Source organism: Bos indicus, chromosome 3 (assembly GCF_029378745.1).
Source record: "Bos indicus isolate NIAB-ARS_2022 breed Sahiwal x Tharparkar chromosome 3, NIAB-ARS_B.indTharparkar_mat_pri_1.0, whole genome shotgun sequence".
NCBI classification, from domain to species: Eukaryota; Metazoa; Chordata; class Mammalia; order Artiodactyla; family Bovidae; genus Bos; species Bos indicus.
In genome coordinates, this window is record NC_091762.1 from 33,625,176 (window position 1) to 33,645,176 (window position 20,001).

Sequence of the window (20,001 nt, forward strand, 5' to 3'; positions counted from 1 at the left end):
AGGGGTGGAGCCCATCTCCTGTTCATCTTTGTGTGAGCAGTGCCTGGCACACAGGAGAGAAGGGAAAAGTGATGGAGGGTAAGAAAGAGACAGACAGAGTCTGACCTGTGTCCTGGAGGTGAGCTGAGCAGGAAGGACCAGATCAGGGGCTATGAAGTGCCAGCCCTTTTGTGCTAAGATCCAGTCTTCTAGGACAAGAAGATCCTTAGAATTTAAATTTCTACTTTATAAAACAAGGCTATTTCCAAGCTGGCTTCCTTTCATTCTCTTTTCTCCCTCTCTCTTTCTAAAGTGATTTTTTTCCTTTTTGATCTAGGTCAGTCATTACCGGGCTTCCCTGGTGGCCCAGCAGTAAAGAATCTGCCTGCCAACTCAGGAGACTCGGGTTTGATTCCTGGATTGGGAAGATCCCCTGGAGGAGGAAATAGCAACCCACTCCAGTATTCTTGCCTGGAGAGCCCTATGGACAGAGGAGCCTGAAGGGCTACAGTCCATGGGGTCGCAAAGAGATGGACAAGATTTAGCAACTGAACAACAGTCATTACTAAAGTTTTTACAAAAAGGTCTGGGCCATGTGTGAGACACATCATCATTAGGATTTTCACCATTCCCTAAGCCTAAAACTAAGATGTGGATAAATTCCTAGGCCACCATCAGGGCCAAATCTCAAAAAGGGAGGCAGCCACCTAAGGAAGGACACCATCATCCCAAACTACCAACAGAGCTGGCTCCATGGTGTGTGGGATTTCTCGGAGGAGGTATAGAGAAACTGTCTGCCAATGCAGGAGACACAAGAGGTGCGGGTTCGATCCCTGAGTCGGGAAGATGCCCTGGAGGAGGAAATGGCAACCCACTCCAGTATTCTTGCCTGGAGAATCCCATGGACAGAGGAGCACAGCAGGCTGCAGTCTATCGAGTCGCAAAGAGTCAGACGTGACCGAGCATGCATACACATGGGCTAGGACTGTCTTACATGCAAGGACTTTGGATAGAAACAAAAACTGGTTTGTGTTTGTTTGTATATTAAGATTGTACCTAGTTGCTGTTCTTGTTCCATTTTTAAAACTATGAGACATTGATTGTGTAATGTACAAACGTGGAAAGCATAGTGTCATGAACCCCCATGTACCTATCGCCCAGCTTCAGCATATTATCAACACATGGCCACTCTCGCTTCCTCTGTATCCCGACTCTCTCTCCTCCCCCTCCCACCTCTAGATTCCTCTGAAGTACAGTAATGGATCCAAATCTGACATTAATAAGCCCCCAGGACAGCAGCCGAGAGAGCCAAAGCCTGGCCCTTGGTGAGTGGTTCCTGGGCGTCCCCGCTTCCAGCCTGCAGCGTGGATGGGCACCCTTGCCCGTGGAAATGACCAGAAGCCCAGTGCTTATCTGGGCTTAAACAGGCACCTTCACCATCGAGTGCCTGTGCTCCTTAAAGGTGCTCTCTCAGGATTTTAGGGATCATGGTGCCTGATTTCAACAAGGTCCTGATGATACTGTTCAGAGGATGAGCCCACAGCCAGACCTCAGAAAGCCCAGAGTCTTTTCCAGACGTCAGGATGTGACTGCAAGAGGACAGGTGGGAAATGGGCTTTCCTCACTGAAGTCGAGGCTCGAACCTGCTTCTGGGTGCCCTCCCTGGCACAGAGCAGCAGCTTCCTGCCATTTGCTAGGCATACAGCTGAGTCACTTGCTGACGCAGGGAGCAAGGTGTTCCACGGCTTTTGACTCAGCGGCATGAAGATGCTTTTTGAATCAACAAGAAGCTGATGAGCCCTCGCCTGGACTGGTGCAAAAAAGAAGCGCGTGCCCTTGCTTCAGCACAGATGGGCCCATAGACACCAGATGGCACAGAGGCACCAGGTTCCCGCTGCCCAAGAACAGTGTCACCTTCACGATGGATGAGAAGAAATACTAGCTAACGCTCACCACACCGTCTCTGCACCCCAGGACAGTCCTACATGCTCTCCTGGTGGTGCTGTGAGCAAACTGCCATGGGTCCCCCTATCTTGCAGCTGAGGAAAATGAGGCCCCAAGGGGACAAGGAACTAGTCTTCCCATGACTGACTGATAAGCTGGGCTTGGAACTAGACCGTCCAACTCCAGAGCCTACCCCTGGGATCAAGGCTGCCTTACCATCCTGCTCAGAAGCCTGACTCTGATTGTGGGGATCACAAAGTTCCTCCACGAACTGCTATGCCTGGGCCTTTGCAGGGAACCCACTTCTCTTCTCTAGGGGTTACCATACACCTTTGACCCTGAGGCCCATCCTCATCAGGCAGAACCATTCACTCGTCTCATCCAGAGGCCACAAAGCGGATGCCCAAAGCTCCTGCCTGGTTCAGGTTGTGCTGGGCTACAGCCCTGAAAAAGTGTGGCTTCTATCACGACTGATTAATAGTAAAGGGGTTATGTGGCTTGAAACTGAAAAGGCACAAAAAGGTATTCACCCCTGTATTCCAGACACTCAATTCGTCTTCCCAAGATGTAACCATGGTACCAGTATCTTGCCTACCCTTCCAGTGATATTTCATATGTATATCAACGATGTATATTGAGTTGGCCAAAAAGTTCATTCAGGGCTTTTTGGTAAAGATGTTATGGAAAAAACCAAATGAACTTTTGTCCAACTACTAAGGGGCTTCCCTGGTGGGTCAGCAGTAAAGAATCCACCTGTAATGCAGGAGACTCAGGTTCAATCCCTGGGTTGGGAAGATCCCCTGGAGAAGGAAATGGCAACCCACTATAGTATTCTTTTTTTTTTTTTTTCTCATTAAACTTTTTTTAATGGGTCTCAAATTCTGTGACAGATTTTTGGTCAAGTTTTCATTAAAAAGTACTGATTTTAAAAACTAATAACTTAAACTGCCACACACAAAACATATGGTCCACAAAAACATTCTCCTTTCCTTCTGAAGGTTTTACGATGCATTGTTATCATTAACCAGTCTTTTACTATTAAACTTAAATGGCCAATTGAGACAAACAGTTCTGAGACCATTCTTCCACCACTGATTAAGACTGGGGTGGCAGGTATTGGGGATAATATTCATTTAGCCTTCTGAGCTTTCTGGGCAGACTTGGTGACCTTGCCAGCTCCAGCTGCCTTCTTGTCCACTGCTTTGATGACACCCACAGCGACTGTCTGTCTCATGTCACGCACAGCAAAACGGCCCAGGGGAGGATAATCAGAGAAGCTCTCGACACACATGGGCTTGCCAGGAACCATATCAACGATGGCAGTGTCACCAGATTTCAAGAATTTAGGGCCATCTTCCAGCTTTTTCCCAGAACGACGATCAATCTTCTCCTTTAGCTCAGCAAACTTGCAAGCAATGTGAGCTGTGTGACAATCCAGCACAGGTGCATATCCAGCACTGATTTGGCCTGGATGGTTCAAAATAATCACCTGAGCTGTGAAGCCAGCAGCTTGCATGGGTGGATCATTTTTGCTGTCACCAGCCACATTGCCACGACGGACATCTTTGACAGACACGTTCTTGACATTAAAGCCCACATTGTCCCCAGGTAGGGCTTCACTCAATGCTTCATGGTGCATTTCTACAGACTTCAGTTGTTACATTGACTGGAGCAAAGGTAACCACCATGCCAGGTTTGAGAACACCAGTCTCCACACGACCCACAGGGACAGTACCAATACCACCAATTTTATAGACATCCTGGAGAGGCAAACGCAAGGGTTTGTCAGTTGGGCGAGTTGGTGGCAGAATGCAATCCAGAGCTTCAAGCAGGGTGGTTCCACTGGCATTGCCGTCCTTACGGGTGACTTTCCATCCCTTGAACCATGGCATATTAGCACTTGGTTCTAGCATGTTGTCACCATTCCAGCCAGAAATTGGCACAAATGCTACCGTGTCGGGGTTGTGTTCTTGCTTGCCTGGAGAATCCCATGGACAGAGGAGCTTGACAAGTTACAGTCCCAAAGTGTCAGACACAACTTAACGACTACACTACCACCACCATAAATATTATACACACATACATCACACACACATCACACATCACACACACACACACACACACATCACACACACACATCACACACACAATCACACACATCACACAGACACACATCACATCACACACACACGCACAACACACACACACATCACACACACACACATCACACACACACACACCACACACACATCACACACGCATCACACACACACATCACACACACACCACACACACACACCACACACATGCATATTTATTGTTTTTCTCCTCATATTTTCCCTACTGTCCACTGGAGATGTCACCCCAAATTTCAACACTCTCCCATCCTACAAAGTTGGGAATCCACAGGGTTCCAGGGCTCCTGACAAGCTTCCCCCTCTACCCCTGCCCGCTCATACCCTCATCTCCACAGTCAGACTGAGAGACCACCAGGCCAGGTCCTTGGTCCCAGGGCCCAGTTTAGCTCGGCTGCTGCAAGATGCCCATGACTCCTGGGTCATTCTTCACAAGGACTTCAACCCCAGGATGGCCAGGTCTGTCCCCTGCTCTGACTAGAGCCTCCATGCCCCTCTCCAACTGCCTGCACCCTACCACTGGGCTCTGTCATCAGCACAATCCCCCACTGCTGCAAACCATCTCTGGATGTTCTCTTTACCTTCTTGCTGTGACTCAGCAGCTCACCATCCTGGCTGCATAGTAGAATCATCCGGGGAGCTCTGACAATCTGCTTCCATCTGGACCCCACCCCCAGCGATCCTGATCAACAGTCTGCTTGCTGGATTCTGGTTAGTCAGGGTGGGCCTGAGCACTGGTAGCTTTTCCTGGTTCTTGCAGCTCCCAGGGGAGCCTGATATGCAGGGAAGGGCTGAGCAAATGACCGTAAAGCCGAGGTGGCCCCGGCAGCCTCTCGGGTGAAGGCTGTTTTCTTGCACATTTGGGACCACTGGGCCTGGGTGGACAGGGTGCTGCCCGGTCTCCAGTCCACTCGCTCACCTTCCCCTGTGCACTGCCTCGCCTCCCAGCACTACTGCTGCCGTCATCTGAATGATGAGAATCGTCATCTGAGTGATGAGAATCGTCATCTGAGTGAGTTCCGTATCTCCATCAACGTCCCCTCCAACAATCTGCCTCTGGGTCCCTTTTCCTTCTCCCTTCTGAGACAGGAGGGAAGGGGGCAGGGCACAACCATTAAAAGAATGCCAGAGCTGTTGAGGATACGACAAAAGCTGGTTAGAGCCAGTTAGGCCCAAGATGGCAGGAGATTCCACTTTCAGTGGACCCTGAACCTCCTTATATGCCCACTGTAATATATCAGCTTCATGACAGATACACACAGACACCAGGACAGTTCCCAGATAGCACGAAAGACCAAAAAGTGGGTGATGGCCTAATTTCTGGAAATCCCCACCCTCATCCCCGAAACAGTTGCCTATGAGATTACCCAGCCCAGAAAAACTAACCACCCTATACGTGGGGGCCACTTGAACTTTCCTTGGAAGGAAAGTTATGAGCAACCTAGATAGCATATTCAAAAGCAGAGACATTATTTGTCAACAAAGGTCCGTCTAGTCAAGGCTATGGTTTTTCCTGTGGTCATGTATGGATGTGAGAGTTGGACTGTGAAGAAAGCTGAGCGCCGAAGAATTGATGCTTTTGAACTGTGGTGTTGGAGAAGACTCTTGAGAGTCCCTTGGACTGCAAGGAGATCCAACCAGTCCATTCTGAAGGAGATCAGCCCTGAGATTTCTTTGGAAGGAATGATGCTAAAGCTGAAACTTCAGTACTTTGGCCACCTCATGCGATGAGTTGACTCATTGGAAAAGACCCTGATGCTGGGAGGGATTGGGGGCAGGAGGAGAAGGGGACAACAGAGGATGAGATGGCTGGATGGCATCACTGACTCGATGGACGTGAGTCTGAATGAACTCCGGGAGTTGGTGATGGACAGGGAGGCCTGGCGTGCTGCAATTCATGGGGTCGCAAAGAGTCGGAAACGACTGAGTGACTGAACTGAACTGAACTGAACTTTCCATTCCCTGGGACTCTTGCCTGCTGAGACAGACTGCATTCTACCTTTGTGTACCTTAATAAACCTGCTTTCACTTATTCATTCATGGCTCATTCTTGAATTCTTCCTGAGGGAAGCCAAGAACCCTTACTTGGTAGCCCATCAGAAGGACTCATGAGATCTAGAACCTAACCATCCTCTGGCACCCCATTTTCCTGCAACCTTCCCCACTCTTCTCCTTCGCCCCACTTCTACAGTCACACCATGGCCTTTGTCATGACTAGTAGCTGTGCTCCAAGTAAACCTTAATTTTAAAGATCCCATCTTCCAAAACACCCAACTTTCTAGCTCACCTCTAGTATCTAGACTCTACAACATTCTTCAGCCTTGCTGGGAACTCCAGCCCTTTGGCCTCCCTCCATTTCACTGCCCCTCACCCTGTTTGGATCCTAACTTCCCTTCGTCACTGACTTAGTCAATGTCCATCCTTTTCATACTCCTTCCTCACACTCTCATCTGCCCAGCAATCTCTCCATTGTCACCTTGATAAGCTCCTGACCCGGGTGATGTCCAGCCTCCCTCTCCTCTGGGCTGTCCCCAAGCAGCAGTGCTGGACACAATGTAAATCTTGGGCCCTGACACATGGGACCTCAGACTGATTATTTACCTCTCTGTGCTTCAGACTCCCCAGCTGCAAAATGGGAAGAATAATAATACTTTGGGACCTTGCTAGCAGTCCAGTGGTTAAAACTCTGCACTGCCAGTGCCGGGGGAGTGGGGCTGATGCCTGGTCAGGGAACTCAGATCTCACATTCTGTGTCGCAAGGCAAAAAGATTTTTTAAAAAATCTTTTTAACAATAACACTTCTAGAATCATTATGAATTTAAATGAGTTAATATACATAAGACGCCTCACATAGTAAATACTTTCTGCTGGAAAACATGATTGGTTTAACTGCGTCACTGTAGGAGCAGCCTGCCTTCAGAGCTGGTAAAGTGTGAATAGCTGTCCACCGTGGAACTGGAACCACACTTGCCGTCTTCACCGCGGCGCTCGACCCTTAACCTCCATTGTCCCCCACCCACCCTGCGTGAACACACTCCCCATCTCGTGTGCAATTACGTCACACTCATCCCTCCTTAGGCCTCCAACCCCATGCCCCCCCACCATCTCTACTCTCAGCTGATGACCTTGCTGCCCACTTCACATCGAAAACTGACCCAATGAGAAGAGAGTTCCCACAGTGAGAAGCTTCTGGCCAGCGCTTCTCAGCTGACAGCATTGTGCCATAGGCTGGCCGGCCCGTCGCTCCTGCTTCCGGGGGACAATGTCTGCTCTGAGCTAAGACCAACCCCTCCGCCCGGGCGCTGCGTCCCATCTCTCCTGCTTATTCAAGGACTTCGTTCCCTCCTCTCCCATAGCATCAATCCCCCTCCCCTTTTTTTTATTTTCAAAAAAGTGTGCAATACAATGGTTTTTAGTGTATCACAGGGCTGTACAACCATTCCCACAACCAATTTTAGAATATCGTCACTCCGAAAAGAAAGCCCATATTCATTAACCACTGCTCCCCACTTCCCCCCCAACCTCTCAGAAGCCCAGTCCTAAGTGACCACTTGTCTGTTTTCAGTCTCTACAGAGTCCCCTATTCTGGACATCTTATACAAACAGATTCACATAATAAGCGGTCTTTTGTGACTGGCTTCTTTTCCTCAGCATAACGTCTTCAAGGATGAAATCATCCATGTGTGGCACGTACTTCACTCCTTTGTATGGCCAGCCAATATTCCACTGTATGACTACACTACCTTTTATTTTTCCATTCATCAGTTGATGGACATTTGGGGGGTGTCTACTTCTGGCTATTATGAATAATGCTGCTAGGAACACTTGTGCACAAGGTTTTGAACATATGTTTTCAGTTCTCTTGGATATGTGCCTAGGAGTGGAATTGCTGGGTCACATGCTAACTCTGTCTAACCTTCTGAGGAACTGCCAGACTGTTTTCCAAAGCGGCTACACTATTTTACATTCCCACTAGTAATATATGAGGGGTTATTTTTATCATCAGAATTCATAACATTCTGAAATAACACCTTTGATCTCACAGTTCTCTTCTGGTTACCACTGCATTTTCCATTCCTCTGCTCCCCTCACAGCAAAACTCCTGAAAATAAGTGGTCTTTGTTACTTGTCTCCAGTTCCTCCCCTCCTATTTTCCCTTGAACCCACTGCTCTTGTCAAAGCACCAGTGATCCTGCTGCGGCCAAACGCCTTGGCCCTTTCTCAGTCCCCATCATCTGACCTTTCAGCAGCTTCGGACTTGACCCTCCTTCTTAAAGCACTTTCTCCACTTGGATGGAATTCTCTCCACTTCTCTCTATCTCCCTCTCTTCTCCACCTCCCTCAATGACTATCTCTCCCCCAACCTCTACAAGCTGGGACCCCACTGTTCAGTGTTCAGTCCTTTTCTCTATGTTGACTCTCCAAGTGACTATAACCAGTCACAACTTTAAACTCCCAAATGTATACTTCCGCCATGTTCCAAAAGTACTCTCAGAGTTCCCCATCAAACCGTCTCTCCCCACCACCTTCCCCCATGTCTATGAATGTCAACCCCATCCTCCTAGTTGGTCAGGCAAAAGGCTTTGCCGTTGTCCTCGTCATCCCTCTCTCTCACACGTCACATCCAATCCAGCAGCAAATACTGACAACTCTACTTTCTAAATATATCCTCAATCTGACTACTTCTCATCACTTCCATTGATGTCACCTGGGCTCCGTCCATAGTCACCTCCCACCTGGATGAATTCTGGCACCTGGATGGAGCCTTCTAGCAGGTCTTCCTATTTTACCCTTGCCCCCTCAGACATCTATGGCAACCAGAGTGACTTTGGGAAGATGGAAGTCAGATCATGTCACTACTCCGCTCAGAACTTTCCAATAGGCCCCACGACACCCTGAGTAAACAGCAGAGTCCTCACCTGGCCTGGCTCCTCATTGCCCCCTTGACCGCAGGTCCTCTCTCTCTCCCCTCCCACTCCAGCCACAACAGCCTCCTTGAGAATGCCAGACTTGTCCAATCTCAAGGGCTTTTCATTTATTGTTTTATTTTGGAATGGAACGTGCTCCTTCCAAATATCCACACGCTCTGCTCCCTCACCTCCATCAGGTCTTCACTCAAATGTCACTTTCTCCGGGAGGCCTTCCTTGAGCACACTAGCTATGCAGCCCTCTCCCCAGTGCTCTGAATCTTTCTTTCTCTGCTTTTTCTTTTCCTCCTTAGCAACATCATCCAACAACTCCTTTATCTTATATTAGCCGTCTCCCTTCACTAAAATATAAGTTCCTTCAGGGCCAGAAAATTTATCTGCTTTGTTCACTGCTGGATTCCGGGATCCACAACAGTGCCCAGAACATAACAGGAATTCAGTGAACAGTTGTAATTTTGATAAACATTCCCTGGAGGTTTTGGTGGTTAGATAATCTATTCTGATCCATTGTATATTGGGCAGCTCACATCATTTAATGTATGGTACCCCATACTGACTTGGGTTTTTAACTGGATGGAGAGAAGCAGCCCAAAGAGTTCAAGAAGTTCATTAGCCACTAACATGAGAGACTCCCATCAAAGGTGCTAGTGGGTTATCAAGGTGTCCTGGCCACACTGCATTCATCACACCCAGTAACAGCTTGAAAACATGGACTGAAAGTCCAGGGCCTCTAGCTTGGGTTATTTCTCATGTTGGAAGACTGAATAGGAGGGGGCATCTTCCTGATTATTCAGTACACCATGGAGGGCCTATGCTCTGTTAAGGTTGATTCTGAGATGCCCTGGCCAGAAATCTTGGACTCTCCCACCACTGCCAAATGGCATAACCCCTGGTGATGTCATTTACACTGTGGTCGATCTGAATGGAGCAGTTCACAGGCAGGGCGCCCGTGTACAGCCACCCTGGCACTCTATAGCACTCTACTAGAGCATGGACTTGAAATGCCTCCCGGTTCCCCATATCTCACCAGGCCCATGCTGAAACAGTCCCAGATGTGCAACAGCAGTTTGCCATGTACAGAGAGACATTTGTGTCTGAGCATGGGTCCACACTTTTTGCAGATGGTTGGAAAGTTTTGTAATAAATAGGAACTTCACTCCAGCTATCACCACTGAGCCTCACTTGCCTAAAACAAATGATGGCACAGACTTTGAAGGAGATTCTTGATCCTTTGACCTCTGAGGCCCTCAAGCCTCCCCTTCCCTACTCAATTCATTCCTCCAGGGTCAAAGGTAGGAGCTTCCTGCTCAAGGTCTCAAGATGCACCCCCCCCCCAACCCCCAGGTTCTGTGCATACTTGAAACTCACAAGAGCTAGATGGAGCAGGTCCCACACCTGCTGGTTCTTGACCTGGTTCCTCTAGAGCCTTTCAGATTTGATTTCTTTAAGCTTCACTTCATGAAGACTCTGGTCCTCTGCAAATGCTAAAGTGGGACCACACTGTTCTCTGAATATCCAAGAAAAGGTGTGGGAAAGGAGCCCTCCTATTATTCAAAGTGCACATCAACTTTTTGCATCCATCTGATTGGCAAAAATCAGATGTACACTGCAATTGACAAAAATTGGAGTGTAACAAACGTGGAGCAAGTGGGACTCCCATCAACAACTGGTGGGAGTGATAATAGATGCAACCACTTTGGACAGCGATTTAGCCAACATCTAGTAAAACTGAAGACATGCATACCCTCTGAGACATCAATTCTATTGCAAAACATATACACCCTAGAGAAACATGTACTCATGAACACCTGTGTCATATATTTATTAGCATTAGTAGCAATGGTGAGAATTGAAAACAACTTAAATGACCATCAACTAGAGGATGAATAAGTAAATTCATCCTCTAGCTTGACCATCAACTGGTCATGTAATGAATAAATTCATTACAGTGGAATACAATAGTCATAAAAATGGATGCACTAGAGTTACATGTATCAATATAGCTAAAATCTCAAAAAAGAGTATTTAGCAAAAATAAAAGCAAGCTGCAGAAGATTGCATATAATGCATTTTACATAAAAATTTAAAGTATGCACATATGTTATATTGTTTAAGGATACACATATATATAGTACAAAAATTTTAAAGTGTATTAGTAGAATAAACCCCAAATTCAAGATAGTGGTTATTTTAGGGAAAGGGAAGTGAATGGGAAGAGAATGGATACTTGCTATTGTTGCTGCATAGTTGCTAAGTTGTGTCTGACACTTTTGCAGTCCCATGGACAGCTGCCCACCAGGGGGCTTCCCAGGCAAGAATACTGGAGTGGGTTGCTATTTCCTTCTCCAGGGGCACTTTTATGGCATCTGTAATATTTTGTTTCTTAAGAATGTTTATTATATTATTATATGTGTGTTTATATGTCTGAGATGTTTCACTTAAAAAGATGTTTTAAAGAGTGGTAAATCAGTGAATCAGAAGGGAACAGTATTGTGTGTGTTGGGCCTGGTAGCTAATCTTATGAATCGGTTCCACTGGCTTCTAGAGTTAAGTCCCAGGCTCTCCTAACGCCACCCAGGGGCCTATTAGACCTGTGTGAATCTCCACGTTTATGATCATCTCTAGAGTATATAATTTTCTCATAAAATTCAACAAAGTATAACGGAAAGTCTCAAATGAACACAGTAGACTGATCACGTTTCTAGAAATACAGTTGAATTCATTCATAAAAACCACTGACTTTCTTCTTATGGCTGTTTTACCCCAAAGAACCCAGGTTTGCATTTTTCTCTTCTTTGTCAGACATCACATGTTCACAACAACATACCCGAGCCAGGTGGCTCCAGAGTCACACTAATGCCTCAGGAGATTCCTAAGTGCTTCATAGAGCAGACCTCTGTGCTCGTTCACACAGAAATCCCAAATGTTACATCCAAGAATGCCGAGGGCCAATCATCCCTGTCTGATGAATGTGGAAGGGTGTGTGTCCTGCGCCTTGTCACCCACCCCTAAACATCAGCTGTTTGTAGCTGCAGAGCAGGGGAACTGGGAGGGAATGGGGCTTTCAAACTCCACTAGATCTGGATTCTTCTCTCTGTGTCATTTGTATGGAGCTTCTGTGTAATCATTAATGTGTGTGTGTGTTTACTCAAACATGTGTGAGACAGCACTATTAAGGGACAAGGTCAAGGTACAGGACTGGACAAGGTCCAGTCTGCAGGCACAGGGCCAGAACCCTGCCAGGCCAGACTGAAGCTTCACCAGGCCCCTGATATTGCTACTGATCAGCTGGCATTTGGAACTGAACTTTCTAGCCTGCCCACTAGGGTGAACTTCTTGCCTAGGGTTACCTTGAAGGGCATGCCAAAGTGCATTTGAAATTCTCTTATTCCTCAGTGAACTGGTGCATGCCAGCTGTGCCTACTGGTCTGAAGAGCAACAGAGAGACAGGGCCACCTGGTGGGCAGAGACCATGCTTAGGAAATTGGGCGTCCACTTTCAGGACATTTATGCCCCTGAAGCAGCCCTGGGAGCCATGCACCATGATCCTGCTCTTCCCTCACTGGGCTCTTGGGAGGATTAAATGAGAGCGACGTGGCTGGCTTCAGTAAGGGTAAAATCATGATTCACGTGGTCATTTACCTTTAATAAAATAGTAACCCCATTCCCCTGATTTGGGTACAAGTTGGGGTTCCCAGGGAGCTTTCTTCTCTTGGGCATCTTCTTGGTTCCTACTGTCACAGATTCACTCAATGAACCCCCACCCCCACCCCCACAGCCTGGCCAAAGCTGACTTTCCACTATGGCCTTAAGCACGTCCAGTGCCTTTCCACACTTGCACATATAGTTCCGCTGAAATCTATCTGCACTCCGAGGCTGTTTCAGATGTCACTCCCCTCTGAAGCTTCGGATTTCACCCACACTGATGTGCTGTCTCTCTCCTTGGAACCCTGCGTGCAGGGCCTGTGCTCCCGTCCCTGGTGCCTCCGTCCAGCAACCAACACAGAGCCCGCCACGCAGCAGGCCCTCAGCGAGTGTTAAACTGCATGAAACAGATGAGGCCCAGCAGAGCTGTCCATGTTCCCCAGGAGCCTGTGACCCTTACCTTGGGAGTGAACATGTGTAGGATGCCGTCGATGGCCCCCCGCAGCAGCAGCCCCCGGACCAGGAAGCAGGCCAGCACCACGTAGGGGAAGAGGGAGCTGAAGTACATCACCTGCAGAGAGAACAAGAACCCACTGTGGGGCACAGCCCCTCCTGCAGCTGCCACCCCCCTCACTGCTCCAGCTGGGGTGCACGAGCTGCCTCTGATGGCAGTAGAAAGCAGAGCCCCAGGCCCCCCGGGCATGCTGCCAAATCCACCACACGTCTGGCACTGAGCCACGGCAGAAGCAGGCACACAGACAGGCTGGAGTCAGTGTGGCTGTGCCTGAGGCTTGTTTTCTCCTTTCAAGGGTTGCTGGGGCTGGGCCCGCAGCCTCCCCACCCCCAAAGGCTGCCACTGGGGTGAGGAACCCTTTGCTCTTCCCTCTTCATTTTTTTAATGTCTTCATGTCCCTGACTCCAGGGGACTCCCTAAGGATCTCCCCTGTCCTTGGAGCTCCTTTGACAGAAAGCATCCAGGAGGGTCCAGGCACGGCTCCCAAACAAAAGCATCAGAAGAAGGTCCTGCCTCTTGTGATTATAAAGTATATGTTATTTTCTAGCACATGCATTTCTTGAACATTTCTATATCCCCATGTGCCTGGCACAGAGCCACCCACAAAGGAGACGCTTACAAAAAGTTTACTGGGCTGAAACAAACCAAGAGGGCTTTTGGGGGAGGATGGTGTAAAGGTTAAAAGCACACATGTCCAGAGTTAGACCACCTGAGCTCTGATCCCAGCTCTACCATTTTCCAACCATGTGACCTTGAGCTATTTATTTAACCTCAGGGTGCCTCCATTTCTTCATCTGTAAAATGGGTATAATGATTCTGAAGGTTGTTGTGGTCCGAATGCGCTCATAAATGTGGCAGTGTGTGATGAGTGACATGAAGTGCTAGCTACTAGTCTGGCCTTTGGAGAGAGAAGAGGCGGTGGCTGAGATCACACTACCTTTCCAGGGCTTAGTTTCCCTGCTCATCAAATCCACCAAAGAACCTGGAGCCTCAGACAGACAAACAAGGTTCTAGTTTGAGCCCTGGGGCTGTTTGACCACGGGTGAGATTTTTTTCCCTTTTCCAAGCCTCAGTTTCCTCATTTGTAAAATGGGTAGATTGAGCTATAGGATTTCTAACATCTTTTCCAGCCCTGGCAGTCCATGAATATTGATACATGACAAAGAAGAAAGGGTCCTTATTTGAAGGGAAAACGACCTGCTGGGAGAAGCTGTGTGGGGTTATGCTGGTCTGCATCCTCAGAGGCTCTCAAAGTCCCCTTCACTCAGAGCACCCACCTATTCACAGAGCCCGTTAGTTACATACACAGTGAACTGTTGGTTTTCACCAAAAATTGCTGAGCGGGCTCTTCTAGGATTTTTGCTAGGGAAGCTGAGGGGCAAGGGTCTAGCCAAACATTCTAGTTCAATATTCCTGTTTTTTTTTTCCTTAAAGTTTGCAGAGCAGCCCTGAGTTATCCGAGCATGGAGGCAGCTGGGGTCACGGCAATGATCTTCCACAAACCCACCCTGGTGGGCTGCCCACAGGGACCAATACCACAGCAGTGACACCCCCATCTCGGACCTTTCACGGGTGACCCAGCGTTCTCCGCCCCTGCCATTCACACTTTTTTGCAGCACCCTCTCCCCGAGTAAGTGTGGGTGTCCCGGCCCCCTGGCCACTCACCTTCCCCGAGGACTGGATGCCCTTGACGACAGCCATGCCCACGATGCTCCAGGCCACGAGGAGGCACAGAGTCATCTTCCAGTTGAGGCCCCCGCTCTCCGAGATGGAGTTGGAGATGTCCAAGGCCTCTCGGTACCAGAAGTAGGTAGTGGCTGAGCTCTTCTCACACTCTGCCTCCACCACTGAAATGGCAGCAGCGGCCACAGGGGCCTGTGAGACCACCTCCCCGGCTGGACCCCAATCCAGGGCAGCTGAGCACGGTAACAGGAAGGGACTGTATTGTTCTGGGTTAGCCAGGGTCTGGCAGATCCTGGGAGGCTTTAGGACACACTGATCTAACTGAATTCCCGCTCATGCCATCCCCCTGCCCATGTCCATCAACGGAAAGCAGGAAGGATTAGGCAGAACTGGCCTCAAGTTCCTTGGGAAAGGTCCTGACCTAAGAGCCAGACACCTACGTTCTCATCCTAGATCCTTAGCGAAATCAGTGGTGTGACCATGGGAAAGTTGTTTCTGAGCCTCAGTTTACCCATTTCTGAGGTGGCATAAATCACCCAGCCCTTTATAGGACTGGCATGTGAATATAGATTGTTTCCAGACAGAATAGTGCTAGAGTAACACAGTAGTTAATAATAACGAAACAAAACTCACAATTTCCAGAGTTACTCCTACACTCACTATTTCATTCAACCCCTATAAGAACTCTGTGGGACAGGCTGGCAAGAGATCATCATAAGGGGACATGAGGGGACTTCCATGGTGGTCTAATGGTTAAGACTCCATGCTTCCAATGTAGGAGGAAAGGGTTCAATCCCTGAATGGGGAAACAGAGCCCACATGCTGCACGGTCAAAAGAAAAAGAAGGTGGGAGAGATGAGGATCAGAGAGAGTAGGTGGCTTATCCAAGGTGGCACAGCAAGTCAATGAAATCCCAAAATCTGCAGGGAAGGAATGGAGACTCAGATGTAGAAAATGGATTTGTGGACACAGTGGGGGAAGGAGAGAGTGGGATGAAGGGAGAAAGTAGCATCAACAGCCTAAGCCTCCTCTCTTAGGCTCTGTGGATTCCTTCCTAGGACAGAGCTAGCTGGAATCCCCAGGTGGGTTCCTTAGAAGAACCATACTTGCCTGCCACGGTCCCATTTCTGGAGACAGGGCACTCACTCCAGGGCAGTGGGTACTGGAACGACTTGAAGAAGTAGAAGATGCTCCACCCGATGATCACATTATAGTACAGCCCCACAAAGAGGCAGACCTGCAGACGGGGTTCCAGGGGGGTCACAGAGGCTGCAGGCGGCTCCGCCCCATCCCCTCCTCCATGAAGGAGGGAGAGGAGAGATGGGACGGTGGCAGCAGAGGGCCTGCTCCTAATGCTCCACTCATCTGCTATTTGGGGAATCCACAAAGGAATGCTTCAGATATTAAAGTTCTCTCCTTTAAGCAATGAAGTCTTAAACTGTTAATCCTTTCCAGTTCGACATTCCTCTAAGATGCCTGAAGCACTTCCCCATCATTTCCTGATGACTCAGGATTATAATTCCAGAACGGCCCTATGGGGCTATGGAGGCATGCCCAGTTATTGCTGCCACAGTAAATGGCCTCAGACAGCTGTGCTTATTGAGGTTTTGTAGATGCTTCTTATTGGCTTCCCATGTCCGCCCTTCTCTCAGGATGCTGCTTTCTCTTTGGTACTGTCAGAAGCCTGCCTCTAGAAAGACATGACTTCTCATTTTTCAGAACATGATAATCAACCTTGGTAGAACTGTATTTAAAACAGAAGCGCATGCATCCTGACTGAGGGTCAAAGGGGTTTCCTTTGAAAGTAATGCTTCTACTGTAGAGATTTTCTGCATCCACTTGGGATGCAGACCCCTGCCTATAGCCAGAGACCTCCTCTCTTTCCAGGGGCCTGGCTATCTGATGTATGTGACACTGCTGGGCAGTGTGAGGGCTGAGAGACCCTGGCTTCATCAATTTTGTCTGAGCCCTGGTATGCATGAGCAGACACTCTTATAGCATACCTTACATGTGTGGGAATATAGTGGGAGGGATACCCACTGCCTTTACTGGAATGCTTGCCCTCCAAGGAGGAGACCCCACTCACTCATGCACATACACATAGCCAGCCCCAGCAGAGGGCGCTGTATTCGGTCATGTCAACCTGTGCAGAGGTGATCTCTCCTAGTCTCTGCCTGAGGCAGGTTTGGGCTGGCCCTGTTGCCAGGCCTGACAGATCCTTCCAGAGGCAGATTCCAGTTTTTATCCCTGGTGTGAGCATGGGCACCTGCAGGCTTTGCTCTTAAGGGAGGCTCGGTTTCCCCACCTGGAGAGCTAAGCAGGGCCTCATCTGCAGCCCCATGGATCAGCCTGGAGCCCTCATGGAGCATTCCCATCCAGGCCATTGGGGTCTCCCCATCTCCCACTGTTCCAAAGCCACACCCCTCCTGGGTCGGCCACAGACCCCTGAGGCCTTCTTCAGCTTCGCTCATGCACACAGCAAACTGGAAAGGAGACACCATACCCCAAGGCTGCCTTTTCTCACCCAAATAAAATACCCTCTAACCCAGGAGAAAGAATGGGCCTGCCTCACAGAGTGCTGATGGGCTGGTAAGCAGAGCGGGTATCCGGGATGGTCCACGTGTCCCCAGAGGACTCTGGCTGAGATGTCCCAGGCCTTTCCTCCTTCATAACAATCCCAAATATTACATCATTCAGGCAGTGGTGCCAACTTCCAGTTTAGGAAGTATGTGGTCCTGAGACACCAGTTGGATGCAGTACTCAGGATGAGGGTCTCCCTCCCTGCCCTTCACCCCTCCCAGGACTCTGGGCTGTAAGCCCTGTGCCCGAGAGCAGCCCCGCTGCCTCCCAGCCTGTGCCCGCCACCGGCCCCCAACTTACTATACAGCTGGAGAAGCCGATGCCACCCAGGCGGGGGCACACATAGTGCCACACGCCGATGCTGCCACGGCGGATCCTCTGGCCCACAGCCAGCTCCAGGAAGAAGAGCGGGATCCCAATGATGATCAGCAGCACCAGGTAGGGCACCAGGTAGGCACCTGGGGAGGAGGGAGGAATGTGGGAGGGCGTCTGGAGCATGGCAGCCAGGTAAGGCAGGGGTGGCAGCCAGGTCCTACAGCCTCAGCCACATCTCCAATCATCCTCAAACTGTCTCCAGGCCCTGTGCTCCTCCAGGAATGCTCTGGCTTACACATGCAACCTACTACACACTGGCTGCCCAGACCTCCTTCTTCCCCTTGGCTCCACTGACCCGAAACACTAAAGGAGGAGCCAGATGGATGTCAACGCCTGCTATTCACAAGGCAGACAGCCCTACCTCCCTACGCATTCTGTGGACACCTGTTCACACCCCCTCCCGCCCACAGAGGAGCAGCCCCCACTCACTGGCCCCTCAGAGGCACAGACCCTGGGGCACCGTCCTCCCCAAGTCTGGGGGGACCAGATGCCGACACAGCAGACTGGACAGCTCCAGGGAAGCAGAGCTTGGAAGCTCTCCAGGGACACAGAGTCTGACAAGCATCGCCATTAATCTATAGCTAATTGGGAGGAATGGAAGAGAAATTAGCAGCTTAGGAAAGCGTAGCCAGGAGAATCATAAAGGATAGAATGGATCTCACTAAAGATTCCAGACAATAAATTTAGCTTGCTGTCCCAGGTCTCACTGCAGACACAATCTCGATTCCAAGTGACAGGGCATTTCGCAGAGGAATTAAAACCATGTCTGGACACAGACAATTGACCCTGGTGGAGAGCTGTGCCAACAACCCAGTCCTGTGAGCAGTGTTATTGGCACAGCCCTGCCTGTCTGTTAAAGGTGCCTCCGGTCCCCACTATCCCCAGACCAAGCCCTGCGAGCTGGGAGCCTCCAGAAGACCCCCCAGCCACACTGCTCTGTTCCCCATAATGCAACATCCCAACATGTGTAATAAACCCAGCAGTCAGGCACCTCTGGGGCCCATGACTCGGCACTTGGCAACAGCCCATCGTTAGCTATTCTATACCAGGGTGTGCAGTGGAGCTATCTGGGCCACGGAAGGCACAGACACTATCCCAGGAGAGCTGGTGGGACCCTCGGGTTCACCTCGGGTTCACCTGAGCATCTGCACACGCATCACACCCGAGCAACTGAGCATATACTTGCTGAGAGAGGGGCGTGGGTCCAATGGAGCTAGTCAGAAAAGGCGCCCAGGGGAGCAACCCCCCACAACTTATACAAGAGCATCTAATTCATGCAACACACACGTGCACATGGTCACATGAACGCATGAATTTAACTTGTCACTAAAGAGCCTCTGCAACATATAAAGGGAGGGGGGCCTGAAGGACCCCTGGTTCTGTCTTTTAACCCAGCTCTGTCTCGTGGTCTCCAGCTCTGGGAAACAGAAGAGGAGAGGACTGATCTGAAGGACAGCATAGGGACACAGGCTCCCTGGTGTTGTATTTCACCCACGAGTCCTCAGGTCGGGGAAGATGTGCAGGGAGACAGGTCTCAAGGGTCAGAGAAGTAGGATGGCATCTTCTGTGGATGCTTTTCTCCTCTTCCCAAGAAACTAGGGAGAGGCTCCAGGTAATTGCTGTCCAAAGACAGGTCCTGCTGCAAAGACTTAGCCGCCACCAGCCACCACTCAGGCCCCAGGACTCTGACTGGACTGGAAGTTTCTTCAACACACTGAGGTCTAGCTAACCACAGGGCTCAAGGGACTGAAGGCTGGATGAGCAGCATTCTGCCTGGGTTCATCACAGGTGCTTTTTCATATCAACTCTTATTAAAGTCATTTGGACATGCACCCTCCTCTACCTTAGAAAATACAACTGGGGACACATCTGAATTTACTTTGATGGTTCAGTGGCTTCTGGGGCCTCAGGTCATCAGTCTAAACAGCTGGGAGCACTGTTTAGGGAGTTATAAAATTTAGCAGAACGTGACTACAGAGAGTTAGATTCTGGGATCTCTGAGGCTTCCTGGATCTCTAGCATGTCTTGCTATTAACAGCAAGCCCCAAGGTGGGCTTTGAAAGACCACCTTGATCTCAGCCTGTTGAGATGCATGCTGAGTGGGTGCTGAGATCCAGACCTTGAAGTCAGACCTTCTGGGCCTGAGTCCTGGTTCCACCACTTACTGGTTCTGTGACTGGGCAAATTGCTTGATCTCTCTGTGCCATTGTTTTCTTAT

At 49.5% G+C, this 20,001-nt stretch overlaps 1 protein-coding gene across 2 annotated transcripts in view; it reads right to left on the reverse strand.

Moving 5' to 3' along the window:
• Positions 1-20,001, reverse strand: part of SLC6A17 (solute carrier family 6 member 17) — a 56,699-nt gene that overhangs the window by 16,963 nt on the left and 19,735 nt on the right. For both annotated transcript variants that reach the window (XM_019956881.2, XM_070785955.1), the window contains exons 3-6: positions 17,709-17,866; positions 15,939-16,065; positions 14,811-14,992; positions 13,092-13,202 (exon numbers count right to left, since the gene is read on the reverse strand). In XM_019956881.2, coding sequence (XP_019812440.2) covers positions 13,092-13,202; positions 14,811-14,992; positions 15,939-16,065; positions 17,709-17,866 — 578 coding nt within the window. The remainder of the gene's footprint in view (positions 1-13,091; positions 13,203-14,810; positions 14,993-15,938; positions 16,066-17,708; positions 17,867-20,001) is intronic.